At 54.7% G+C, this 26,898-nt stretch overlaps 1 protein-coding gene across 1 annotated transcript; it reads right to left on the reverse strand.

The window, feature by feature from the left end:
* Positions 1–25,962, reverse strand: CORO2A (coronin 2A). Its single transcript, XM_046644755.1, has 11 exons — positions 25,581–25,962; positions 12,844–12,960; positions 10,293–10,442; positions 8,879–9,058; positions 8,044–8,160; positions 7,241–7,345; positions 6,447–6,543; positions 5,562–5,674; positions 5,158–5,248; positions 3,953–4,227; positions 1–2,951 (listed from the first exon to the last, which is right to left on the reverse strand). Exons 1-11 carry the CDS (start codon positions 25,779–25,781, stop codon positions 2,820–2,822), a joined length of 1,578 nt encoding a protein of 525 aa, XP_046500711.1. The 5' UTR covers positions 25,782–25,962; the 3' UTR covers positions 1–2,819.
* Positions 25,963–26,898: the final 936 nt, after the last annotated feature.

A 26,898-nucleotide genomic window follows, 5' to 3' on the forward strand; every position in this document is an offset into this window, starting at 1 on the left:
TGTATTAAAATGTCTAGGCAGGTGTTTATTATTTTGTTACATTCTTTCCATTGCACGATTCCACATCTATTTATCTTCACTTTTATTTTTTTTTTTTACAAAGGTACAAGGAATTTCAGAAACAACATTAAAACAATCATTCAAACTGTTTCAGGCACGGTTTCATATTAAGAGCATAGATCGATTTCCGACTTCCTGCTTCCCTCTATGATACAATCTCAAGGTTTGTTCCAGGAAGAACAATTAATGCAGAGCTAAGGTGGGTCCACCTCAAGGCTCATGTCCCCGTGCGGTCTTCATCCTCGGAAAGTTCCTGAGTCAACAGTCGGCCCCCAGGAGACGGAGCAGGGAGATGAGCGCGCGTTCTGCCTGCCCTGAGCCTGGAGCCTGGCTCTGCCAGTGCCTGGCAAGCTCACGTCATCAGTCAAGAACACAAACAAAAACGTAATTTTAAAAAATGGCTTAAAAAAATATCTGATAAAAATTACCTATCCCTCTCCCTTGCTGTGAAATAATTTAAATAATTTATTCTAGATGTTAAAAAAAAAAAGTTTGTTCATGGATGCCTTCATATTGTTTCCAAGCATGAGGTCTGGGCCCCCCTGGGGGTGGGGAGAGCTGGAGAAGGGATGGCTCTGTGCAGAGGGGGCTGCTGGGAAACTCCCCAGACTCAGCCCCGCCTCCAGCGCTTTGCAGCAGCGCCCCGGACATGCTGGTTCATGCTCTGAGGCTGCGTCCCCTCTTCTGATCAGGGGGATACTGATGCCTGCCTGGCGGTGCTGGAGAGGAAGTGTCTGTGAGCGGAGGTGGGAGGCTGTGTAAACTGTGAAGTGCGGACCACAAAGAGGTGGGAGAGGTAACCCCATCCAGCAGAGCTCTGCTTCCCTGACAATACCTGGGATTTGGCCTTTGGCAAGCCTGGCGAGCCCCAGCGACTGAGTAAATAGGGGATAAAAGAAGGAACATGGGTGTCTGGCGTGCACAGGAGACAGGGGGCCTCAGCCATGGGGAAGGGGGCCATCGGGAGCACAGAGCCCCCATCACGCTGCGGCCAGGGAGGGGGCCCAGAGAGACCTGAGTGAGGGCTCGGGACAATGCTTCCTGATTTTAGGAGCCTCCAGCCAGGACTGAGAGGACAGGGCTAGAGTCCCAGCTCCTGTCTGGCACTCCCTGTCTGCCTCATCTTGACCGCAAACAGGTGCCGATGGACTAACCCGGGGGGTCTTCATCCTCGCTGTATTGCAGAATCACCTGGGAGCTTATAAAAACATACACGAGGCTAGGCCCTACTCGGAGATTCAGCTTCAAGTGGTCCGAGGTTGGGCCTGGGCATCTGTATTTCCTGAACGCTCCCAAGGGGATTCTGATGTACAGCCTGGGTTGAAACCTACCGGGCCAGGTGGCCTCCTGCAGTCCCCATCCTAGCTCCTGGATCAGTGGGCAAAACTCACTGTCTAGACCTCCTTCCAACATTCTCCATCTCTAGCTGGGCGGCTGTATTGACCACTGAGAAAGAGAACCTTCGAGAAGGGCTCAGAACACAGATTCACAAAGGAGGGACATGGAAAGCTCTCAGGCTGGAAGGGAGCCTCAGGGCCACGTGGTCCTGCTGCCCTGCCAGTGCAGTCATCTTTCTCCAGGAGCCCTCCCGAGGGCTCTGCCTGTGACTTCCGGTGCTGGGGCTCCCTCCCTCCTGGGAGCCTCTCTGTTATGGCTGAAATCTGCCTACATCCTCCCGGGGGAGGCAGGCTCTGTGACCTGAGGGCTTTGGTGGTGTCAGTCAGTGGTCGGCCGCACCGCTCTCATGTCTGCGTCTCACACAGGGGATAATGTCTGCCCACATCCGGCTGATTCTGGTTGAAGAAGAGAGGATGCTTTTGGCCTCCTGTCTGTGTTCTAGAACTGGGCTGGACCCTGACTTTGTTCCTTGAAGTTAAATTCCCTCTGTCCTTGTGCCAATGTCTTGTGAATTCCTGCAGCAAACCCAGATCGTTTCCCCAAGTCAAGGCCAAAGTTTCTCATCTCGAGGGGCAGATGCTGCAGAGGGGAGCTTATTCCAGGATCCCCCTTGTTCCAATGGAGGAATTGAGACTGGAGGTGGGGCAGAGGAAGGGCCTGCGGGACGTCAGTGAGTCCGGACTCAGCTGAGGCCGGAACCAACGGACTCCTGCCCTGTGGGCTGAGATCTGTATCAGCCCAGAAACAGCAAAGGCAGACCAGGCGATGAGGAGCTCAGCCTGGCCCTGCCTTGAACTCTCTGGGGACCTTGATCACTTGCCTGTCTCTGGGCCTCAGTTTCCCCACCAGTAAAATGAGGGAGTTGGGCCGATCACTGGTTTTTAAACTTCTAAATTTTCTTTTAAGTAGCAGAATTATGTATTCCATAGAAGCCAATATATAAAACAGAAGAGCCGTCTGGTCGGAAAGCGGCAGTGGGGACACAGCCCGTCTACCTAGCCTCCCCTATCCCACGGACCACCGTTTGAAAATCATTAAGCTGGGTCACCTCCTCGGTCCTTCCAGCTCTAACTTTCTACAACGTTCTTTCTTCTTGAGAAGTTATAGCTCATCATGGACCCTTAAAAACAGATTAAACAGAAGGCAAGTTCATCTAAAAAGAGTCAGTTCAGACACTTGTTTCGAGAAGGCAAATAGAAAAACGGCACCACGTCCCACTGGAATCTCTCAGCGACCCAGAGTTTCGTTTTCTGGTAAAAACGACAGAAATAGCGGTTGTCCTTGGGGGCCTTGTGGCTGGATCCCAGACCTCCCCGTGGAGCTGAGTGGTGTCCCTGAGGGCACTGGGCAGAGGTCTCAGCTCAGAACCCCTCCGAGCCCACGCGCAAGTTTTTGATCTCCAGTTCCAGCTGCTTGGCCTGGACCTCGCGCTGGGCCAGCAGCTCGCGGAGCCTGCGGATCTCCTCCTGCTGCCGGTAGAACATCTGTAGCAGCTGGGAAAGCAGAGAACAGAGGAGAGCTCACCGGGGTGTCCCGGGCGCAGGGGCAGGACTCCAGCAGAAGGGATAAGACACTGCCGCTTTCTGACTCAGCAAGGTGGATGTGATTCAGTTAATGCGGCTGAGGCCTGAAGGGGCAGCCATTGCATAAATCTTTTACAAAAATCTTGTTTTCTTCACCCAATAAATGAAATTCCAAAAGAATTGATGCTTCAGACATTTTTGCCTCCTTGGATCCCCCATGGGATGGAGGAAAGGATACTTGGCTCTGAAGTCTCGAGATTAGAGTTTTCACCACCACTAAACTGTGTGACCTCGGGCAAGTTACTTACCCTCTCTGAGCTTCAGTTTCCTCCTCTGGGAACTGGGGGTGAGAAAACTCACCTCAGCATTATCCTAACTGCTGCTGCTGTATGGAAGGGTACTAGATGTTGGGCGCACCCCTGGAGGACCTTTGTTATTCCACTGATGCTCACAACATCCCTACAAGGGTGGTAGTATTAGTACCCCCACTTTACCACAGTGGAAACTGAGGCTCAGAGAGACTCAGCCCCCAGGTCCGAGGCCCTACAGTTAGCGCTCTGGAGAGCCAGGATCAGAATTCCACTGTGGATGCCAGCCCTCGTGTTTTCAGCGACGACATACTGACTCCCGGGGCAGTTGAGGGAATTCAATCCGACGACATATCTGAGTGCCTGCCCCAGGACCTGCCGCACAGCAGCACTTGATAAACGCTGCCTCCGAAAGCACAGAAAATCCTAGAGGGTCAGAACTGGAAGGGACTGGACAGCCACCAGGCCAAGCCCTCTCCACTTCGCAGGTGGTTCCCCACCATCTGTACGGAAACCCACCAGCTGGGCCTACAGACGGTGCTCACGGCCTGTCTGCTGAACGAATTAACAGAGCTAGTGAAGGGGCCGGGCCTCGCCCCTCGTGTTCTCCTCCCCCTGGCAGCTGCCCCCGCCCCGAGGCCCCTGCCCCACCCAGGCTCACACCTCATTCTCCGTCTTCGGCGGGGGGCATTCGAAGATGTCAAAGCCATTTGAGAACCAGGTTTTCTTCTCCTCCAGCCTCTGTTCTGCCGCCCGCCGCGTCGCCTTCTCCTCCAGCAGGGAGCGGGGCCTCCGCGCATCCTCCGCAGCCAGCTGTCCTGTCTGGCTGGAGAGCCGGGGGGAGGCGGGGGCCATGGAATTGGAGAGGGGTCTCTCTGGAAACAGAGGCTGGTGGCTCAGCAGCTGGGAGCCGGGCCTGAGGGACACCAGGACTGGCCCTGGGAGGGAAACAAGGGACCGTGTGAGGACTGAGTGCCCGGGAGCAGATGGCAAGGGGGGCACTGACACACACGGGCACGCAGGCACACGGGCACACGCGACACATGCGGGAGATACGGCCACACGCAGACAGGCACAGCCCACGAACTGGGGCCACGGGAGCGCAAAGCTCCTCGCGGGAGGCTTCTGAGGAGGCCTGTCTGTAGGAGCGGCCGGTTCCTGTCCTGGGGCCACCCCCAAACCCGAGCTCCTCCAGCACAGCCTGCCTGGCCGTGTACGGACAGCGCCCCCCACGCTGCGCGCCGCCCTCTGCCGGCTCATGAGTTCTCCCAGTGCCCCCAGAAGCAGGGGAGGCAGGCATCACCGACACAGACGGGAAACTGAGGCCCAGAGAGGCGCGAGACTGTCTCAGGGTTATACAAAAAAAGGGGGTTAAAGGGAGAGGGATCCCAATGGCAGAGGCAGCTGCTCGGGTCAGGGAGCGGGGATCACACACCACCTCCCCCTGGGGTGGCCCCTGTGTTCACAGGACAGGGAGGCTGACTCAGGGCAGGCAGAGCGGGCAGATGGGCCTGGGTGGGGGCTGCTGCCCAGGGGGTGTCTCGGGTCAAAGAGTAATTGTGGAGGGCAGATGGGCAACAGGTGTCCGCCGGGGACGACCCAGTCACTCTGCACAGCCCAAGTTCAAAGAAGTTTTCACGGGGCAAAACCCTTGATTTGGAGGGAGTTTCCTGAGCCATTTGTGACCAGCCTCTCCCTTCCTGGAACCTTATGTGACCGTCTTAGCCACTGGGGACTGACTGTCAAGGGGCAGCCCTCCCAGGTTACGGAAGGACACAGACACAGGCCAAACCCCTCTCAGCTATTTGGGGCCACTGGACACTCCCTTCCCCCCACCTTGGCCCGAGGCCTTTGCTAGCCCTCCTCACCTTTGTTCATGCCACTGAGCCACTCGTGGGCCGACAGCGAGGGCTGGGCCCCTGCCGTGGGCGGGTAGATGTCCTCTTGGTAGGACTCTGACTGTAGGAGAAGTCAGGACAGTGAGGGCCGGGTCGGAGCACAGGCTGCCAGACCGGGAGGGCCCTTAGAGGGTGGGGCCAGACTCTGCCAACCCCTGTGAGTGGAGGGAACCGAGGCCCAGAGGGCAAAGGGATGTGGTCCGGGTCACACAGCAACTCAAGAGCAGAGACAGCTGAGACTCAGGGCTCCCAGCTCTCGGGGTCAGGGACGCGGCGCTGACCGCAAGAAAGGCCTCCCTGCGGCTGCCCGGGGCTGGGCCACGGCTCCAGGAGGGGCGCCCCGCCTCCCGCCCAGACAGCCCCAGCAGCCTCACCCGCCGGGGCACAATCATGGACACGGGCTCGATGAGGCTTTTGGTCGTAATCAGCTTGTAGAAGCGGAAGATCTCACAGGAGGACACGTTGAGACCTCTCTTTGGCATGACACCTGCGGGCAGAGGGCCAGTGAGGGCCCAGGGGTTCGCTGGGCGGGGCCACGGGGCCCAGGGGTGTGGCCAAGCCTGGCTGCGCTCTGGACTGACACAGACGCCTCTCGCAGCGTCCCGCCCCCACAGCCACCTCCCCGGGCCCTGCAGAGCTGGGGCGATGGGGCCCAAGGGATCAGACCCGTCCCCACCTTCAGGGACTTACACGTCTTCAGCTAGACATTCACAGGCGTGTGCTCTGCTCCAGGCCCTGCGGCCCAGCCCCAGCTCGGCCCCGAGGCTCGCCACAGAGCTGCTCTGCTCCCCTTCCATTCGTGTTGGCTGCTATCTTTCCCCATCCTTCCTTTTAATCTAGCTGTGTCTCTATGTTTAAGCAGGTTTCTTAGACAACCTGTAGTTAGTTCCTTTTTGTTTTTTTAATCCCAAACACACTTAAAAAGTAGGTGAAGTCTGCTCCCTGGGGCTCTCTTAGGTCTCTCCCGTCTCCTTGCTACTGTACTGCTTAACCTTGACCTAGAACACCTTCATTCTCTCCCCATGCTGTGCTCTGCTTCCTCTTTCAGCTCCTCAAGTGTTGCCTCCTCCGGGAAGCCTTCCCTGACTTCCTCCTCTGTGTTCCCGGAGAGCCTCGTGCACACCTCAACTAGAGCTCCCACCGAGGCAGAGTGTTGGCCCGCCGTCTCCCCTCTCGAATGAGGCCCCTCCAGGGCAGGGCCCACACCCCACTCACCCCTGTCTCATCCCACCCAAGCGGCCTGGGTGTCCCACACTCACCGATCCCCTTCTGTGGGTTGTAGGAGCGGTACTCGGTCAGGTAGTTCAGGTACGGTTTGTCGGCGCTCACTTCGTAGTAGCGGATGTTGCCATCTCCCTGCAGGGGAGGAGGTGGATTCAGAGCAGCTGCCCATCAGGCCCCGCCCGGCCCCCACCGCCAGGCAGCAGAATCCTGGCGTTCGGTGAGCGAACACCAGGGACCTGTCACCAAGGCAGAAGGGGCCCTCACTTGAACGCTCAGTCCCCCCACCATGACCCAAGCCCACCCCTGTGCCTCCAAGGCCCAGCCCCGGGAGCGGAGGCCGCACACAGAGGTCACAGGTGGTGTGTCCTGAGGCCATCCGGGGGTCTGACCCTTCAGGGGGGCATTTCTAGTTGTCACCGTCATAATGATGGGGCGGGGCAGGGTGGGGTGCTGCTGCTGGCACTGGGGAGCAGGGGCCAGGGGTGCCACAGCCGGACAGTCCCCCCCAAGGAAGCCCTGCTCTGCCCTGATTTGAAGGCGGCCCCGTTGAGAAACACCCCTGGCCCCTCCTCACCTGGGTCCGGAGGGGGAGGGACCAGCCCAGCTCAGCTGCCAGCACGCGGGCCCAGGGGCTCCCGGGAGCTGGGAAGGAGGCCACGTGGCGCTGGGCTCACCACGCTGGAGAGGGCTCAGTGACTCTGGTCAGTCCCTGCCCTGCACCCCAAGGGCCACAGGCTGCTGTCTGGCCACCAGTGGGACGAGGCCTGGGGTAGTTCTGCCTCCTGCCTCAGGGGTCCAGGCAGCCACCTCCCTCCTGTGCCAGGCTCACCTTCCCCACCACGTAGAGCATGTTGGTATCCACGTCATAGAAGGGAAACAGCACACCGGAGGAGCCATCTAGGTCCTCCTCTGTGAGAGGCACAGAGAGGTCGTCCTGCAAGGGAAGGGAGACCAGCAAGGCCTGCGGGTCACACATGGGGCCCTCAGTGGTGCTCTCTGAGCTAAGAATCCCTGTCCTGGGGCTCTGGATGTGTGTACGTGTGCATGTGCAAGAGGCTGTTTGTGTGTGTGTGAGAGAGAGACCAGCACCTTTGATCATGCCAGCATCCTGCCTTGAAGGAATCACTTCTCACACACCTGCTCTCTCCAGCCCTCCCCTCCTGTTTTATTATTCACTGTAATAAACGAGGAGGGAGATTCAGAGAGGAGGCAACCTGTCCAGTCTTTGAAACTCGGGCCAACAGCTCCTTCGAGTCAACACTGCTTGGCCTGGCCCTTGCCCCCACCCCACACTCAGCTACCTTGACAGCAGCTCCTCCTGCCCACGTGCCTTGGGCTGTCATTCAGAGCCCTTGCTCCAGCTGTGCCCTCTGCCCAAGGCCCTCTCCTTCTCCCTGTCCCCCAGTCCTGGTCCCCTCCCCACCACCCGGGCCTCTCCTGGGTCCAGGCTCTCCCCCCTTGAACGACAAGATCACAAGGTCTGAGCTAGCAGCTTCGGTTGTTGGCATCTCCCTGTTATTCGTCAGTCAATTCAATGAATGAATGAATGAATGAATGAATGAATGAATGAAGCCAGCACTCAGCTGAGGAGTGATGGCGGGGGGCATTGGCAGAGTTGTGTGGGAGACTCACCTGGTCCCACAGGGCCACCTGCCGGTTGTTCCATCGGGATGTGCCCGTGGACAGCAGCTTCTTCAGGTTCCCCAGAAACAGCACTTTGTTGGCCCGGTGCCCCTTGTAGCTGGCTTCCTGGAGGGACATGTGCCATCAGGGACTCCCTGCCTTGGCTTATGCTGCTGCTCCACCCGGAATGCCTGCCTTTCTCACCCCAGCTCTTCCTGGAGAAGCCTTCTGGGGGCACCACCGCTAGGAAGCCTTCCTGGGTCTCTCCCACCCACATGGAGGTTCTCCCACTGTTTTGGTTGAGAGTTGTTTTTCTGGGCTAGGACAGTGGCAAACTTCTGCCCAGCTCCTGCTCTTGCTGAAAGATTACTGAGCACCCACTGTATGCAAGGCATGGGGCCAGGCGTGCTCTGGCACCTGGGTTATCTTATTTAATCCTCCAAGAGGAAGAACTAAGAAACACCAAGGGCCTATGCTGCAGAGGAGGGAACAGAGGCTCCGGGAGCTGGCCTAAGGCCCACAGTGGATGGACAGGGGTGTCCCAAGGGCTCTGACCCCAGGTCACACCTCCTGCCAGAGCCGAGGTGCACCGCCAAACTCTGGAATTAGACCAGGTTCACGTCCTGGCTTTCGGTGTGGGCCAGTCGCTTGGCCTATGTTCGCCTCAGTTTTCTCTTCTGAAAAATGGGGATGACATGTCCTACGGCTCAACAGACAGGGCCAGCCCGTGTGAAGGCACGGCCAGAACGCCGACAGCGTCACTGCCCTGTCCTCAGGAGCCTCCCCCGAGCCTGCTCCTTTCCTTGCTCCTCTGACCCCACCCAGAGCCCAGCCCGGCACCCACCTGGAGGACGGTCCCGGCTCGAGGGTCGAGAATCCGGATCTTGCGGTCCTTACAGGTGGTGGCCAGCAGGCTGCCGCTGGTGTTGAAGGACATGGAGAGGATCACGTCCTGGTGACAGTCAATTGTCCTCACGGGGCTGGTGATTACAGACTCCTTTGTGTCCAGGTTCCAGACCATCACCTGCACAGCAGAGAGCGGGCGCTGAGCACGTGGCCACCCCCCCCCCCCCCCCCACAGCCACACGCCGCCAGGCTGCGGGGAAACACGGTATCCCCAGCAGGGAAGCCCAGATGGCAGTCTGGCCCCGGGGCCTCGGGTGGGAGAAGGGATCTGCTGCTGAAGCTGTCACACAGCAGGAGGGGAAGCCAGGGGTCAGGCTGTCTGGCAGTGAAAAGAGAACACCATCTGCCCTGGAGCAACAGGACGTCCACGCCGGGCAGGCCCCAGGAGTCCCGCGGGCTCAAACAGCCTAGCAGCAGTTCCCACCTCACACAGACCAACAGGCTGCCATGTTCAGCTGCACAGGCTGGGCACTGCCCGCCGTCAGGGCAATCCCCTCCCGTGGCCTATGGTGTGAATAGCACCCCTGGAGTTGTATACAGAATACTCTGCTCAAGGGAAGCAGGAGCCGGAAGACACCTGCCACCCACCGGTGAAAGAGCACTTGATCCTTTCCCTTCTGAAGGGGGTACAAGGCCCGTGGGCCCCCGAGGCGAGTGAAGCCCTACAGAGTTGCGAAGGGAAGAGTTCAAAAGCCATGGCTAGGGTCACATCAACCCTATTTGTGTACAGATTGAGACAGTGAGGCCCAGAGAAGACACGGGGTTTTCCCAGGTCACCATGCAAGTCAGAGACCGAGTCGAAATAGAACCATGGTCTCCTCTACTGTGAACCCCCCAGTCCACAGGGCCCATAGCCAGCCAGCTGGCAGTCTTCGGAGCAGGGGAAGCTCCCCTGGGTGGGGTGCAGCCCGTGCCCTCCAGGCAGACTTACCAGTTGAATAGTGTCCCCCCAAAACTCATGTCCACCTGGAACGTGACCCTAATTGAACATAGGGTCTTTGTAGCTGGAATTAGTTACAATGAGCTCATACTGGATTAGGGTGGGCCCTAAAGCCGACGATGGGCATCCTTATAGGAGGAGGAGAGGACGTGCAGACACACACAGAGCAGGCCACGGGAACACGGACGCAGGCTGGGGTGAGGCAGCTCCAAGCCAAGGAAGGCCGGGAGCCACTAGAAGCCAGAAGAGGCACAGAAGGGCCCCTCTCGGGAGCCTCTGGAGGAAGCAGGGCCCTCCCAACACCTCGGTTTTGGATTTCCACAACTGTGCGAGAATAAAGTTCTGCTGTCTTAAACCACCCGGGGTTGCCCATTTGATAAGGCAGCCCCAGGAAACGAATAGGCAGACCCACCTTGTAGTCATAGCCGGAGCTGAAGAGGATGTTGGCGGCCGTGGGATGCCACTCCACCAGGCCCACTCGGCGCGCGTGGCCCACCAGCTCCTTCCTGCAGCCCGTGAGGTTCTTTGTCAGTAGTTGCTTGGGGATGTCCCAGATCTTAATCTGTCAGGGGAGACACGGTCGGGGGGAGTGTTAGCCAGGGTCACCCCAGCACCTCCGCCACCCTGAGCCACAGAGCTGGCAGTGCCCAGCAGAAGGGCTGGGGGATCTCTCTCTCTGTCCACCTCTCACTCAGTGGAGGGGCAGCTGGCGTCCCTCAGAGGGACAGGGGCTTTGCCAAGGTCCTCCAGCCCAAGCAGGGGTTGGCATTGACCAGAGATGACCCCGGGCCTCCAAATGGCCCCTGGTTATCTTTGCTGTTCTAATGACCTGAGGCAGCCAAGGGGCAGCTGGGCCACAGGCTGGCTCCCAGGCTGGATGTGAGAGCAGATCTGCCTCCCAGCCTAGCATATCCCTCAAAGTTCTCTACCCCCTCCTCAGCCCAAAGGCCGAGGGCAGAGCTTCAAATGCCAGGAGAACGGGTTCATGATCATCCGCAGGGCACTAAGGAGCCATCGCAGTCTCTGGAGCAGGACATGCTCTTTCCTTTGGAGGGCCCCCTTGGATGGCCGGGAAGAGGAAAGCCTGAAGGCCAGAGGGCCAGGCTGGATGGAGTCACAGGCCTGTACTCCACAGCGAGGGCCTGGTAGGGGGGCTGGGGCTTCCCCCCTAGAGCAGTATTGTTGAGGATGGAAGGCGCTTCCACCCTAGAAAGTAAGCTCCCCGCCACGGAGGCATACAAGCGGAGGACAGAGGGCCGCTGCAGAGGCGATGCAGCTGGGGATGGTGCTGACTTGGTGCTCCTCCGGTCCCCACGGGATTGTACGCCCCCTTCCCTTAGAGATGCACAGGTTGTCAGGTAGACTTTGCTTTCAGTTCAGCCAATATTTATTTCCTGGTTGTCTTGGACTTAAAACCATAAAGCCAACCCCACGAGAGCATGCCAGGCTCCAGAGATAGGAGTCCAGGGCGGGCTGTTTCCGCACAGAACTGAACTCGCTGGAGGATGGACTCTGTGCAGCTCCGTCTGGGAGGTGCAGAGCCCGTCCCCAACACTCCTGAGACTAGAGGCTCGTCCCTGCCCCACAGGCCCTGGGGTCAGGGTTAGACGCTGCCACCCCCAATAGTGGTGTCCACTCATCCTGCCCCTGGGGCACCTGGGAAGGGACAGTGACAGGCAATTGAGCTAGCTAGAAATTTAATAAAAGACCTTGAAAGGAGCCTTCAAAGCAGGCCTGAAGGGGTAGGTGTTCCGGGAGTGGGGAAAGAAGCAGATATTCAACACCCCGTCAGAAGCCCTGAACTCATTGGAGATGAGGCCAATTCTTACAGGGGCTGACTGCCACTTCAGTGAAGCCACCTCGGCAGACATTGTCCTGTGTTCCTAAATCCCCTATATGGAAACTGACACAAGTCCTCTTAGAATTTTCTAGCTGCTTCTCCTGACGAACTGGTCTCTTTCCTTTGATCAGACAGCGAGGGTTCTGCAATACAGTCTGTTTCCCTTTTTGCCTTGGCTGCCAGGCAGCTCAGAGCTACACTTGGAATTCAACAGCTACAACCCTCCACAGCTAACGTTTCTAGTATTATTTCCTCACTTCCTCCATCTGTGGCTGCTGCTCTTTAGGGAAGTGGCACAGCTCAATGGAAACGGACTGGGCTCTGGAATCAAGCCTCAGTGTGAAGCCTGGCTCTGTGTGGCCTCAGACAGAGTGCTGCACCTCTCAGATCCTCGGCTTCCCCATCAGAAAAATATCCCACCTGGTGGGGCTGCTGGGAAGACTGAGTGAAATGATACCGGAAGGAGAGTCAGGAACAGTGGCTCACAAGAAATGGTACCCATGACTTTTATCCTGATTTTAATCGTCTGATCACATCCATGTATTTTGTTTTAAGCCATACCCACCTTGTTTTAGGACAGGGTACAGAATAAACTATGAATAAATAACACTGAATGTTGTGGGGGTAGGGACCACAGCCCTGGTACAGAACAGGGACTCAAAAAAGGGGATGCGACTGAAGCTTTTGGGATGGTGTTGGTGTCCATATTTGCAGGAGGCTCCCACTCCTGTCCTTTTAAAGCTCCCGTCCCCACTGTCTGTGAAATTAAGTGGCATAATGTTTTCCGGCCACAGTGAAAATGCCCTGCAGCATTTTATAGTTCCCCAAAAGCTGGGCTTTCCCGCTGGAATATGGCTCTCACTGGGTCTTCACTGGATGGTTGGGAGCTATTATGCCCATTTTACAGGTGGGGGAACTGAGGCCCACAGAGAGTAGGGGGGGGTGCCCCAATGCCACGGGGCCCAGAACTTCTCCTCCTCCATCTAAGTCACCCCGCCCCACACAGGGAGCTCACCTCACGAAGGATGAAGGAGTCAGGAGCATCAGAACCGAGGACGGACACGATCCCATCTCCCCCTGCCCCCGCCCCCCTCTCGGGAAAGGCGGCCCACGCCTGACTCACCGTGGCATCTTCAGAACAGGAGGCGATCTCAAAATCATCAAAAGGGTTCCATTTGATGTCTAAGACGTTCCCTCTGTGCCCGCAGACCTTCGGGTAGTGGGGGTCCAACTTTCCCGTCTGCAAAACAGGGCCCAGGCAGGTTGGGGCAGGGAGGCGGCTACCTCCACGTTAGCATCCGGACAGTCACTCGGGCAGTCAACAATCCCCGAGCAGACTGGAAAATGCACGGGACAGAACTGGGGTGAATCTAGCACTTGCCATTGCTCCCTGTGTGACCCTGGGGGTGTCACATCACTTCTGGGAGCCTCAGTGTCCTCCTCGGTGAAACGGAGGCAGCAATGGGTGTTTCACACGGTTCGTGTGAGGAGCGCAGGAGAGGAGGTGTGCAAAGGGCCGAGCGCAGTGCAGGTGTTCAGTGAAAAGACCTTCCCCAGACACTGCTGGCGGGAATGCAACACGGTGCAGCCACTTTGGGAAACAGGCTGGCCGCTCATCAAAAGGCTGAACGCAGAGGCGCCCCGTGACCCAGCAGTTCCACTCCCAGGTACATCCCCAAGAGAACTGACAACACGGCTCCACAAAAAGCGCGTGCACCAGTGTTCACAGCAGCGTTTCTCATAATGGCCACAAGGTGGAAACAGCCAAACGGACGACTGGATAGACAAACGTAGGATATTCACACAATGAAATATCACTCAGCCAAAAAAGGAAGGAAGTACTGATACATGTTACAACATGGATGACCCTTGAGAACGTTATGCTAAGTGAAAGAAGGCAGACATGAAAAGCCACCAGATACTGCGTGACTCCACTTAGATGAGGTACCAGATGTGGTTTCACTGCTTGAGCAAATTAACACACTCCCTGGTCCCTGGCGTTCAGAACCCTGACGGATGATATGAAAAATCCCGAATAAGTAAATCCAGAGAGACTGGAAGCAGACTGGTGGCTGCCTAGGGCTGGGGGAGGGGGCAAGGGGGAGTGGCTGCTCGTGGGTCTGGGGTTTCCTTTTGGAGTGATGAAATTATTTTTGAAATTAGATAGTGGTGATGTTGCACAACCAACCGTGTGAATATATTAAAACCCACCGAATTGTACACTTTAAAGGGTGAATCTTATAGTATGTGAATTCTATTTCAATTAGAAAGAAAAGGCACTTCCTTCCCTTTCCCTCTTTCCTGCTGAGAATCCCCATGAGGTGCCGGGTGACACATAGGGCCCACAGCCCATGCCGACAGCCCTGAAGCTGGTCTCTCCAACTGCACAGGGAGACTTGGATTTCCCGGGTCATGCGGCAACCACACCGGTTCAGTCACAGAAACGCGGAGCTGGCAGGGACCAACACATTCATTTTACACGTCCCACTGCATGGTCCTGGCAGAACAGGGGCCAGGAACCGGGCCCTCTGCCTGCCAACGCAGGCTTCGTCCACACCCCCCACCCTGGGCTCCCCTTCAGATACACTCTCCCCAGATCAGCTCTCACCCCTCAGGAAAGGTTGTTAGACGCCTCGCCCCACCCCGGATCCCGTACTGGAGGAGGGAACCCTATGGAGGACATTATTTGATAAACTGGAACATGAACGTCAGATTAAAGTATTGTTGCAATGTTAAACTCAGTGGAGTTGATAAGGTACAGTGGTTATGTAAGAGAATATTCTTCTTTTTAGGAAACACTCCAGGATTTAGGGAGAAAGGACAAAGACGTCCTGAACTCTCGAAGGGTTCAGAAAAAATAATTACACCCTCACATACAGTCAGAAAGAGAGAGAAAAAGAAAAGAAAGAATGTGGACGTGCGCCGTTTCCCAGTGGTACATGGGGAGCTGGGACCAGCTCCATTTCTTGCAGCTGGTTCTGCCTCCTCCGTGGCTGCAAACAATGAGCCCCTGGACAGGGAAGAGAGGACACACTGCCTGCCCCCTGCGGCCGGGCAGCCCCTGAGCCGGGGCCTTGGAGGGAGCACACCACGCCTACGGCCAGCTCAGACCTTTGGCCCAGCCTCCAGGCCACTGGCACGCTGTCGTCAGGTGAGCTTTCAAAACCTGAAATCCGACTGTGTCATGCACCTGCTCAGACTTTGCAGGCCTTTCCCTCATCTGTAGAGTGAATAACCCCCTCCTTGCAGGATCGTATGAGAGTAAAACGAGACGCTGTGCCTGAAACGCTCTCCAGTGATGACCTGTAGTAAGTGCTCAAACGAGCAGCTATGATTCTATGCACACAGGTGTGCACACACACGTCCATGTGCATATCAAAATGCCCCAAAATGTTAAGCGTGGTTATCTCCAGATGGTGGGACAAATTAGTGGCTTTTATCAAATTCTGCATTTTTTAAAAATTTCCCAAACTTTCTATAAAAACTGTGTAAGTTTTGCCATAAAAAAGGTACTTAAGAACAGAACTCCAGGCTTTCAGAAAAGATGGGTCTTTCCAGGATTCCAAAAATTTGTCATAAGACTGCAGAGCTTGCAGGGCTCTAAGGCCACGATGGTGAGCACACAGGAGAGCCCTCTCATCCGGCACCCGTGGCACGCATCACTAATGGCTCCCACTAATGGATGGCGGCCCCAGAGCGGAGGAGGGGCTTGCCCAGGGTCACTGGGTTGGGGGTGGGGTGGGGAGGGGGCGGGGGAAGGGGCAGGGCGGGAGCCAGGGCTCTGGCTCCCAAATGTGAGCCTGCGGGGGACTGAACTGTGCTCTGCGGGAGCTCCAGCCCGCTCTGAGTCAGTGTCCATGCAGAACACGGGCTTTCCCTTCTCTGGATCACTTCCTGGGCCCACGGCCTGAGCAGGGCTGGCTTTGCCCGGCACACCCAGTCTCCTCCAGGGCCCTTCCCTCCACTTGGGCCCAGGGCCGCACCCGTTCCTGCCCTGAGGCTTCTCAAGAGCCAACTGTCAGGCCGGAAGGGAGCACACAGCCCAGGGGCCCCTCCCGCCTCCGCCTCCCCTCCCAGCTCTGCCAGCCAGAGACGGGGCTTCGGGCCTGGCGGCTTGGGAGGGCAGCCCCTCGGGGCCGGAGGCCAGCGTGGTCCCAGGTCCGCAGGGTCCGCGGCGCCTAGACAGCCGCCCCTCGTCCTTGTCCTCGTCCTCTGCTGCAGGCACAGCTGTCTCGGGGCGGTTGCGGCTGCGCAGGCCCCACACCAACACACTAGCCAGTCTGGTGGGCGGCTCACAGGCCACACACAGCCCAACCAGGCCAGGGACACGTGGAGTCAGGGGGCCACCGCCGCCCTTTGGTCCATCAGGCAGCCGCCGGCCAGCAACAGGCTCTGCGCTACGGGGACACAGGCCCGAACTCAGGAGATCGTCTGCTCTGCTCCCCGCGCGTGGAGCACCCTGGACCTGGTGCAGGAGCCGGAGCCTGGCCTGCAGTGCTGCCACCTGCCCCTCCGCGGTGGGCCAACAAGGCCCAGAAGGCAGAGCCGGCACTGGGAGGGGCGCTGGCGCGGCCTGTCCCACCGCAGCGGTGCCGTGGCCGCGGGCGCCCTCGGGGACTGCAGGGTGCACCGCACAGCGCAGGAGAGGCCAGGCGGCGGGCTGGCCGGCTTCCTGAGCTCGAATCTCTGCGGCAGCACCTACTATGTGCCAACTGCGGCCGGAATTTCCTCATCCACAAAATGGCAACAGTAGCAGGACATGGGAGGGGGGTGAGGATGAAGGATGAGGGCAGTAAAGGCTGGGGCAGGGCCTGGTACGGGGGGAAGCTCATGGAGCTCCTCAGAGGACGCAGGGGGCCTGATCAGGGGCCACTCGGGACGCCCCCCAGGGCCAGGCCGAGCTGCTCCCAGGGGCCGCCATCGCTTCCCTCCTGGCCCGGGGGCAGTGGCTCCAGGCTGCCTCAGGGAGTGCACGATGCCTCCACGGCATTCCCAGGGAGGGACCGGAGCACACTCAGGTCCATGAGGAACGTGGCTGCAAATGCTTCTCTTTAGGAACCGTAACTTGGGAGTCATTTCTGCGCCAGGGGCACTGCTCTCTTGTCTGATTCAGCTCTGACACCCCAGCAAGCAGTACAGCCATCCCCACCACAGCACAGCCGCTGAGGCCGCTGGAGGACAATCACGGGCTAGGGCCGTGGGGCCAGAGCTGGCACTGCTTCCTCTCACTGCCTGTCTGCTTCTTGCCGTCCTCACACCATAGTTATCACTGGCATCAAGCGGGCCTTTCTTTCAGGACCTACTATGTGCCAGGTCTCACTCTGTGCAAGTAGTGGCAGAAAACGAGGTACTTGGGGCTTGGGGATCAACCAGAGAAGGCTTCCTGGAGGAAAAGGCTTTTGAATTGGGCCTTAAAGAGAAAAGTCTTTGACCAGGCTAGGGTGGGGGGGCGGCATTTCAAGCCAGAAAGGCAGTGCCACAGGTAGGTGTTCAGTGGGGAGGAGCCTGAAGCAGCCTGCAGGGAAGGTAGACTGGAATATGACAGGGGAGAGGAGGCCAGACAAGAGGGTGAGGCAGCGGGCAGGGGACAGTCATCTGGCACACGGTCCATGGCTGGACCCTGTGGGGAGATGGACACCGGGACAGAGGAGTCGCATCCTGACTGGAGGGGGTGAGACTGCAGGAGGGCCGCCCGGAGGAGGAGGCTGGGAGCTGAGCAGAGGGAAGGATGCTAAGAGTGCTCCCCGACCCTGGGACACACCTGCCGCTAAAATGCACATATCCCGCCTCCAGGAGGACGGCCGAGTGTCCCTCCTCAGTGCCCCCTCCTAGCCCACAGAGGGGCCTGAGGGGGCCACGGGAGAAACTGCACCCCGCACGGGAAACGGTGAACCCGGAGGGCGGCTGGTGATGGGCTGGTCCCCCTGCAGAGGGCGCTCCCTTTCTCCCCAGCTGGTTTCTTCCGCCTTCGTCAGCCCTCACAGACAGAAAGCGCCTCCTGCTTCGCCCCGCAGGCCCCCACGGCCCTGCCGCCCCTCGCTCTCCGCCCCTGGTCCTGGCTCTGTCCTCTGGGACTCCAGAGCCACCTTCTCCCTTGTCCCAGGCCAGCTCCTTGGATATCTGAAGGCAGAGGCCCATTCCTGAGTATGTTCTTTTCCAGGCTGACCTGGAAGAGACTCAAAAACAGAAGCCATTGGCCGGGTGATGGAGGCCTCCAACAAGGAAGGCAGGGTTTCCCGGTCAGACCCTGGGGAGCCTGGGAAGGCGTCTGGGCAGGGGAGTGATATGGTCAGACACAGGCTTGGGTCAGGGCCGCCTGCCTCTGGGGGCACAGCAGTGAAGGCCCCCCTTCTCCCATGGCCACCATGGCATTGGTTTGGCTCCTAGGCCCGAGGCCCCCCTCTGGCCTGGTCACTCCCAGCAGTGTTCCAGGGTCTGCCCCAGGGCTCTGCCTGCCCTTCCTTCCTTCCTCCCCACCCTCCACACCTCAAGGCAAAGTCCACGCTCCTACCCCGGGCGGCTCTGCACAGGCCAGGCCGGGCCCCAGGCTCAGGGAGGGCCTGTGCAGACCTTCTCAGGGCCTTTGTTCCGAGCACAGCTGGGCTGGCTGCCAGGGCTGCGGGCACCTCCCTCCCACGGGCTCACCCTGGTCACAGCGCAGGAGGAAGGGCCCTGACTGCGGAGACACTCCCTTAGGGACACCTGACACCACCGGGGACAGCTGGCCCTTCGAGAGGAACTTCCTGGACGCTGTGGCGAGGCAGGCGCGTCCGCCCCCGCGCGCCTGCACACACTCCATTAAAGATCAGCCAGCTCCTGCCTCCCTCCTCACACCTCTGCCCGGAGGGCACGTAACCCCGGTAACGGAGCAGGAGCCATGGAACCCAGAGCTGCCTCAGGCGCTGCGGGTGGGCACGAGAGGGAGGCCCCAGGTCTGGGCCACACTGGGGTGCTCATCCTTACTGTTCAGGGTCCTCCGGGAAGCCACCTCTCTGAGCCTCGGCATCCTCGTCTGTACAGTGGGGCCACACTCCCCACCAGATGGGTTAACGAAGGCATCAGCACAACAGTGGCCCTGGTGGTGACATGAAAAGGTCCCGCAGGCCTGTCCGCCTGCCCAGGGGGAGCGCTGCAGGAGGGGCCAGCATGTGGTCCCTTCTCTCCACCCCTCGTCCTTGCTCCAGCACACTGGATCTGGTAACTTAAGAAAGTATCAATCAAATGCCATGCGTGGGCCTTTCTGGACCCCAAACAAACCAAACACAAGAAGTACTGATGGCGCAATCAGGGACATTTCCACATGGGCTGGGAACCAGGTGACCCAGGACTTACTGTCGACGCCGTGATCCTGGCATTGTGGTTCTGCCATAAATGTCCCTATTTTTTAGAATTGCATATTGAAGTTTGTGTAAAAATGACAAAACATCCAGGATTCGCTTTAAAATACTTCAGGAAAAAAAAGGGATGGACACAGCAAGAGTAGTAAACTCTTGAAAATTCTAGAATCTGGGTGTAGAAGAGTTCATTATATTTTGTGTTTGAAATCCTTTCATAATTATGAAAAGAACTCGATCAGAGCCAGCTTCTGGAAATGCAGATTACAAACCAACAGCGTCACACTGCCCAGGGGCAGAGATGCCAGACTCAGCAAATAAAAATACAGGATGCCCAGTAAAATCTGAATTTCAGATAAACAACAAATAATTTCGTTGGTGTATGTTCCATGCAATATTTTACTTATATTAAAAAATTATTTGGGAAAAGAGTGGCAGTTTCTTAAAAAACGAAACCTGTAACTACTTACGACCCAGCGATTGCTCTCTGGGCATTTATCCCAGAGAAACGGAGACTGACTTATGTTCACTCAAAAACCTGTCCACCAACGTTTATAGCAGCTTTTCCAGTAAAAGCCCCAAACTGGAAACAATCCTGATGGCCTTCACGGCATGAGTGGTTAGACAAGCTGTGTGTGTCCACACCGCGGAATACCACTCAGCCATAGAAAGCAGTGGGTTATCAATACACGCACTGACTGGGGTGATCTCCAGAGAACCAGGCTGAGCGGAAAGTCAAGCCCAGGTGACACACTGGACGGTTCCATTTACATGACTTTCTTAAAATGGCAAAAGTATAGGAATGGAGCACAGGTGAGCGGGGTCCGGGGTTAAGGAGAGGGTGGGGGTACAGGGAGTGGCGGTGGCTGTCACAGGGGTCTCTGACGACGCAGTGTTCTGCATCCTGACTGGAGCGATGCCGACATCCCGGTTTCAATATCGTCCTACAGTCTCGTAGATGTTACTACTGGGGGAAACTGGGTGAAGGGCAGCCAGGAGCCCCCAGCATGATGTCTAACAATTGCGTCTACAATGACCTCAAAACAAAAAGTTTAATTAGAAAGAAAAAAATAAGCAAAAAAAGTTACTTGGTGTTTATCGGAAATTCAGATTTCACCAGGCATCCCGTATTTTATCTGGAGCTTGTGGGAAGGCAGGCTCTCCGGCCCACTCAGACCTGCCGAGTCAGAATCTGTGTTGCGATGCTCAGGTGTGAGTCCTGATTAGTGGCTTCCAGCTCCTGTTGTGGCTGAATTACTAGGAGCCTGTGATGATGGTAGCCATTAACATGTGTCCTCGAGCTATTTATGACATTTCAGAAAGCCCAAAGGAATCGCACATTTTACCCAGGATCAGGCTGCACAGGACAACTGAGTTTCAACCCTCCAGTGGCTTCCCATTGGACTCAGAATGGAGCCAGACTCCTTCCCTGGCCTCCAAGGCCTTCACAGTGCCCGCCCTGCTCCTCTCTCTGACCTCAGCTCCCACTTCCCCGCCCCTGTGACAACGCAACAGTTTGTTTCTCAAACATACCAAACCCATTCCCACCTCAGGGCCTTTGCACGTGCTATTCATGCTGCCTGACCACTCTGCCCCTGGAGCTTCAAGTGGCTCTGTGCTCTAATGTCACCTCCCCAGAAAGGCCTTCTCTGATCAGCCTCTCTAAACTAGGTCCCCTCTCTCCACCCAGGTCTCACTCCATCACATCAAACCAATTTATTTTCTTAATATCAGCTGTTAGTACCTATTTATACTGAGTAGTTCATGTGAGTTGGAAACTGTGACAGTCCTGAAAGAGCCTGAGTAATAAAAATCAGGAAAACACGTTAATTATTTAAGAATGCAGTTTTTTTGGTGGACAGAATCTTTTAAATGCACCCAGAGCCTGGGAGCAACAAGGAGCCCAACGGGGCCATGTCTAGGGGTCCTTCCAGCGCTGACCTGCAAGTCTTTCCGTAAATCGCATTTTACACTTGCCCCACCCCAGCTTGAAAAATTCCCTCTCTCTAGAATACAGTTCACACTTCTCACCCCCGGCATTCAAGGCCTTTCTCATCCGGCCCCCATCCACGTCCCCAGGGTATTTCCTTCCTCCTGTTCACAGCTTGCTCTCTGCACTGTTCTCTGAAGATTCACATACGGTCCCACTGCCATGCCTTTGCTCGTGCTGTTCCCTTTGGCAATGACGCTCTCCCTGTTTATCTGGATGAACAATTATTAGGTAATTTGTTCAGTAATGAAAATTTATGAGCGCCGACTGCATGCCCACAAAGTGACGGATAGTAAAGAAAGTCCTGGCTCTTTTTTCCCTCCTATTCCAAGTACATTGGGAGGTACTGGCGGAGGGACACACATGTCTGATTCAGTACTCAGGGCATGGTATCCGAAGAAAGGAATATGCTGTGGAATATGTCCTACACAGGAGAACGCTGTGCAAATTTGGGGGAGGGAGAAAAAGTGGCTATTCATGAATATGATACATATTTCTACTTAGGTCATCTTTAATATTACTCTTTCAATAACACTGTAATTTTCTCTTTCTAAGTTTTGCTTGTTTATTCCTAGGTATTCAATTTTCTTTTATTCTATTGCAAATGTTTATATTTTCTATGCCTTCTTGATATGTAAAAATGCAATTCAGTTTTGTATTTGGATTTTTGTATCCAGCTACCTTCCAAACACTCTTATTTTTCCAATAATTAGACTATATGTTCTTTTGGATCTCTATTTAGACAATCAGATCTGTAAAGAATTGCAGTTTTATTTCTTCCTTTTTTTTTTTTCTTCTGAGGAAGATTCACCTTATGCTAACATCTGTGTCAATCTTCCTCTATTTTGTATGTGGGTCACCACCACAGCATGGCTGCCGACGAGTGGTATAGGTCTGTACCCAGAAACCACTAGGCCATGAGGCTGGTCCTTATTTCTTCCTTTTTATTTTATTTTATTTACTTATTTTTTTGCTAAGGAAGATTGGCCCTGAGCTAACATCTGTGTCAATCTTCCTCTACTTTATATGCAGGTTGCCGCCACAGCATGGCTGACGAGTGCTGTAGGTCCACGCCTGGGATCCAAACAAGCAAACCCAGGCTGCCGAAGCAGAATGTGCTGAACTTAACCACTACACCATGGGGCCAGCCCATCTTCCTTTTTAATCATTATACCTTTAACTTATTTTTCTAGTCTTACAGTGCAGGACTGGACCTTTTATCTTATTGCTGATTTTAAAGGGCTGTTTCTGACATTCCTTCTTTATAAATGATGTTTGCACTAATTAACAGAGGTCAAACGTCACCAATATCGCCAGTGATGAGTTTGCTGACATCACGTGTCGCCTGATGGAATGAACTGAGGATGCAGCGTCACTGTGTAAAATTCTTGACAAAATGCGCAACATGAATCTAACCACAGGGAAACAATTTGGGAAATCCAAATTTAGGAACATTCTACAAAACAGCTGGCCTTTACCACTTAAAAATGTCAGTATCATGAAACAAAGAAGACTGAGAGATATGACAACCAAATACAGTGCACAATCCCTAGTTGGATTCTCGAACAGAAACAAAATTTCTATACACACACACACACACACACACGTATAGATGGGGGAGAAACATAGATCAAAGGTAAATTTGGCAGAATGTTAACAACTGGTGAATCCAGGTGAAGAAAAATCAGTTCATTCAACTATTTTTGTATATTTTATGTATGGTTGAGATTCTTTCAAAATAAAAAGTTCTAAAAATTCTGTTTCCTATGTGTTAGTGAAATCCCCTTGTTCTGGTTGGTTAAGAATTTTTATCACGAATGGGTATTGTGCTTTATTAAATGCTTTTTCTGCATCTGTGGAGATGACCATATGGTTCTTCTCCCTTCATCCGTTAATAAAGTGATCTCCAGTTATAGATTTACTAACATTAAACCATCCTTAGATTCTGGAATAAATCCAACATGGTCAGAATGTATCTTTTTTTCATTCACTACTAGATAATGTTTGCTAGTCATTTTGGATACACCTTGAGTGAGACTGGCCTGTAATTTTTCTTTCTTGCTCTGTCCTTGTCAGGTTTGGCCTCACAGAATGAGGGAGAAGTCCCTCTTTTCCTGTTTTCTGGAAGTGTTTGCAAAAGATTGGAACAATCAGTTCCTTGAATGTTACATGGAGGGGCCAGCCTGGTGGTGTGGTGGTCAAGTTTGCACGCTTCACTTTGGCAGCCCAGGGTTCATGGGTGCGGATCCTGGGCGCAGACCTAGCACCACTTGTCAAGCCACGCTGTGGCGGCGTCCCACATAAAACTGAGGAAGATGGGCAGAGATGTTAGCTCAGGGCCAATCTTCCTCACCAAATAAATAAATAAAGCTTTAAGTTAAAAAAAAAGTTACATGGAAATTGCCTATAAACCCACACGGATGTAGCGTCATCCTTATGTATGTGTTTGTGTGAAATATAACCCCAAAAAGTGCCTAAAATGTAAAGGTTCAGCTTAATGAATTGCTGGAAAATAAATTACCCATGTAACTGCCACCCTCCCAGGTCAAGACACGAACTATTAGTAGCACAAAGGAGACCCCCCTGCCCCCACGGGATGCCTCGCAATCCTAACTCCTTCCCTTCTTTGGGGGTCACCATTATCCCGTCCACATGTGTGCACCTAGAGCGGACTCTCTGACCTTAGCGGGTGTGTATTTTCCTCTTCAATAGAAACTGTCACACTTTGTTCCAAAACCCACGTGCTGGTCTACCCCGCCCCAGGGGTGTCTGAGAGTCTGCGCAGCTCCATAGCCTCCCCGTCACTTACTATTACTAGATTTTTCCATTTCTGTCAATCTGGTGGCTGCAGTCGTGTCTCGTTTTGGTTCACTAATGAGGTTGGGCACTTTTTCAAATGTTTAGTAACCACTTTGTTTTTTTCTGCTATGAAAAAAACCTGTTCAGGATATTTTCCCCCCCGTCCATTTTATACATTCAGGAAATGAGCTCTTTGTCACATTTATTGTGCAAATATCCTTTCACACTCCATGGCTTGCCTTTTCCTTCTGCTGTTTTCTTTAAGAGAGACTTTTATTACTCAATTTTAAAAATAGCTACAGGACTATTCAGGCTTTCTATTTCTACTTGAATCTGTACTAACAAGTGATATCTCTTTTAGGAATGTGTCCATATTGTCAACGTTTTCAAATAGATTGTCATGAAACTGCTCCCATCAGTGGCTTCTATTTTGACTCTGTGCCGCTGTGTCGCCTCTTGTGTTCCTTACGCTATTTGCACCTTCTCTCTTTTATTCTTGACCATTTCTCCGTCTGTCAGTCTTTCCTAGAAACCAACTTTCGGCTCTTCTGAGCTTCTCTAATCCACCTTCAGATTCTCCTTCACTGATTTCTGCTCTTTATTAGCTCCTTCCTCAAACTTTCTTTGGGTTTATTGTGTTGTTCCTTTTCTAACTTCTTAGGCTGAATGTTTAGTTGCTAATTTCCGGCCTTTCCTCTTTTCTAACAAGCACCAGCGCTGGACATTCTCCCTGAAGCACCACCCCATACGTTTTGTGATGGATTTCATTATCATTCTGTTCCAAGTATTTTTAAATTTCCACTTTGATTTCTTTTCTGATCTAGAAGTTATTCAGAAATGTGTTTTTACATTTCTAAATGAACGGGAATTTAAAATTTATTTTTTGTTATTGATTTCTAACTCAATTTCATTGGGATCAGAAAGCCTGGCCTATGAGATTCGAATTTGTCTTTATGATTTTAACTTTGAAAGTCCTTTTGGGGTCTCAGTCTGCTGTTTGCTGTCTCAGCTGACTCTGACCCGAGCTGGCTCACATGCTTGGTGGTCTCTGCTTACGAATTTCCCTGATCTTCTCTGTGGGAATCCTGTCCACGTGGGGAACACTCTCCTCTGGGAGACTTCATACCTGCTCCTGCTGTGACCCAGAGGCAAGCTGGGACCACCAGCCTGGGGTCCCTTTAGTCCCTCAGGAGGTTCTGCCTTAGCAGAGACTCAGGCTCCAGACAAGATCTGCTTCTAGGTTAATCTATGTGAAACCACCCTCAGGGAGGTGGAAAACAGTTAAACATCAGCAGATGCAGATGGCTCACCTTCCCCGTCCACACGTGCCTGCAGAACAAGCCTCTTCTTCCTGCTCTCTTACTGCTTACCGCTCTGACTTAGATTTTGGCTCAAGGTTTGTTTCCTTTTTGGGTGAGAGAAGCTGGCTTTGGAAATTTCCCCAATGTCTTATGAGCTCAGCAATGCATTAAAAATTATTTTTTAATCAGAGGTAAATCATTTTGCAGTGGGGTGGAGGGGAGGCCCTAGGAGTAGCAAGGCAACACTTAGAAGCTGAAATCCCGGGAGGATATATTTTTCCCGGTGAGGAAAGCGAGGCTCACAGAGGTGAATGACTTACTCAGGTCACGTGGCTGGTCACACGTAGGGCTAGGACTTGACCCCACGTATGAGACCAAAAACCTGGCTCTTTCTGTGCTGCCTGCAGAGGGCTGCCTGGGCCCGAGGCGTCCTTACCTGGTGCAGGGGGATGACAAGGAAGGCACCCCCGCCAGCGCACTCAGTCACGACTGCAATGAACTGGGGGTTCACGGCGCAGAAGTGGTTGTCGTGGACGCTGCGGGTGATGGGCACCGAGTCGTAGCAGTTCTCCTTGCTGGCAGGTTTGCCAAAGACGTGGCGGAACTTGGAGCTCCGGTACTGGGGGTGCCATGACATCTGCGGGGGACAGATGGGACAAAGAGGCGTGAGGCTTGCTGCCCTGACAGCGGGACACAGGGGAGCTCACCTCGAGAACACAGGACAGCAGTTGGTCCCACACGGACAGCGACATGCTGTGAAGGGCAACCAAGTGTACATGCTACAATTGCGGTGAGTTCCATGGACCTAGTGAGACAGCGTATAATTGCTGCTGACCGGTTTGCTTTTCATCTCTGCAAGCTTGCACCCCAAAAGGCAGAAAAACCATGGCGAGCTCACCACGTTCCCTCCCTACCACCATCTCACCAGACAGCCCAGCCACCCGCCCCGCGCGGCCCAGCCACGCGGTCACACCGTGTCCTCTGGAGCAAGCCCGCCTGGCTCCGATTCCAGCTCTGCCTCTTGGCAACCGGGTGGGCAAGTGACTTAACTTCTGAATTTCCCCTGTGAAATGGGGACAACGAAAGTATCTGTCTCACAGACTTGTCATGAGGATTAAATTAGACGAGACGCTAAGACCCCTTGATCAACAGTAATAATCACTACCACTCTTCTCATCCAGACACCTCGAGCTTCCCTTGCTCCTCATCCAGCCTTGTATTTGTTCACCCAATATTTACTGAGCCCCACCGTGTGACTAGGCCCTGAGCCAGGCCCCGGGGTTCAGAGCCAGCAAGCCTGAGCCCAGCCTTACAGGAATGGGGAGTCCTATGAGCGAGGCCACTAGGGAGTCTGGGCCACTGGGACCCAGTGTACCATAGGTAATAATGGAGGCTAGTGCATGGCTGTCAGGGAGGGCTTCCCAGAGGCAGTGACATGTGAACTGTGATCTGAAGGATGAGTAGGGCTTGGCCAGGCAGGCAGGACAAGGGAGGGCTGGGGGAAGGTGTCCTACGCAGATGAAACAGCCTGAGCAGAGGCCTGAGACAGAAGCAAGTATGGATGTTTGGGGAACTACATATTGTTTAGTAAGATCAGCTGGGAGATGTTAGAAAGAAAGAAATGTACACACACACAAAGACATAAACCAGCCGATGTGCGTGAAGAGAACACAGCTCCAGGCTCAGCGGGGCCAGGTGACTAACGGTCTGGAAGAGGGTGTACGCCTCTTCAGTGGCTGAACGCAGGACACCAC

Source organism: Equus quagga, chromosome 1 (assembly GCF_021613505.1).
Source record: "Equus quagga isolate Etosha38 chromosome 1, UCLA_HA_Equagga_1.0, whole genome shotgun sequence".
Taxonomy (NCBI): Eukaryota; Metazoa; Chordata; class Mammalia; order Perissodactyla; family Equidae; genus Equus; species Equus quagga.

Bases quoted from the DNA above. Each gene is read 5' to 3' on its own strand.
- CORO2A (XM_046644755.1), bottom strand. From the start codon at position 25,781: ATGTCATGGCACCCCCAGTACCGGAGCTCCAAGTTCCGCCACGTCTTT. The intron at 5,249-5,561 runs GTGAGGCTGCTG...CTTCTCCTACAG, and splicing joins CCATGATTGTGCCCCGGCGG to TCAGAGTCCTACCAAGAGGA. The intron at 2,952-3,952 runs GTGTGAGCCTGG...CTGCTTTCCCAG, and splicing joins CGCCGAAGACGGAGAATGAG to CTGCTACAGATGTTCTACCG.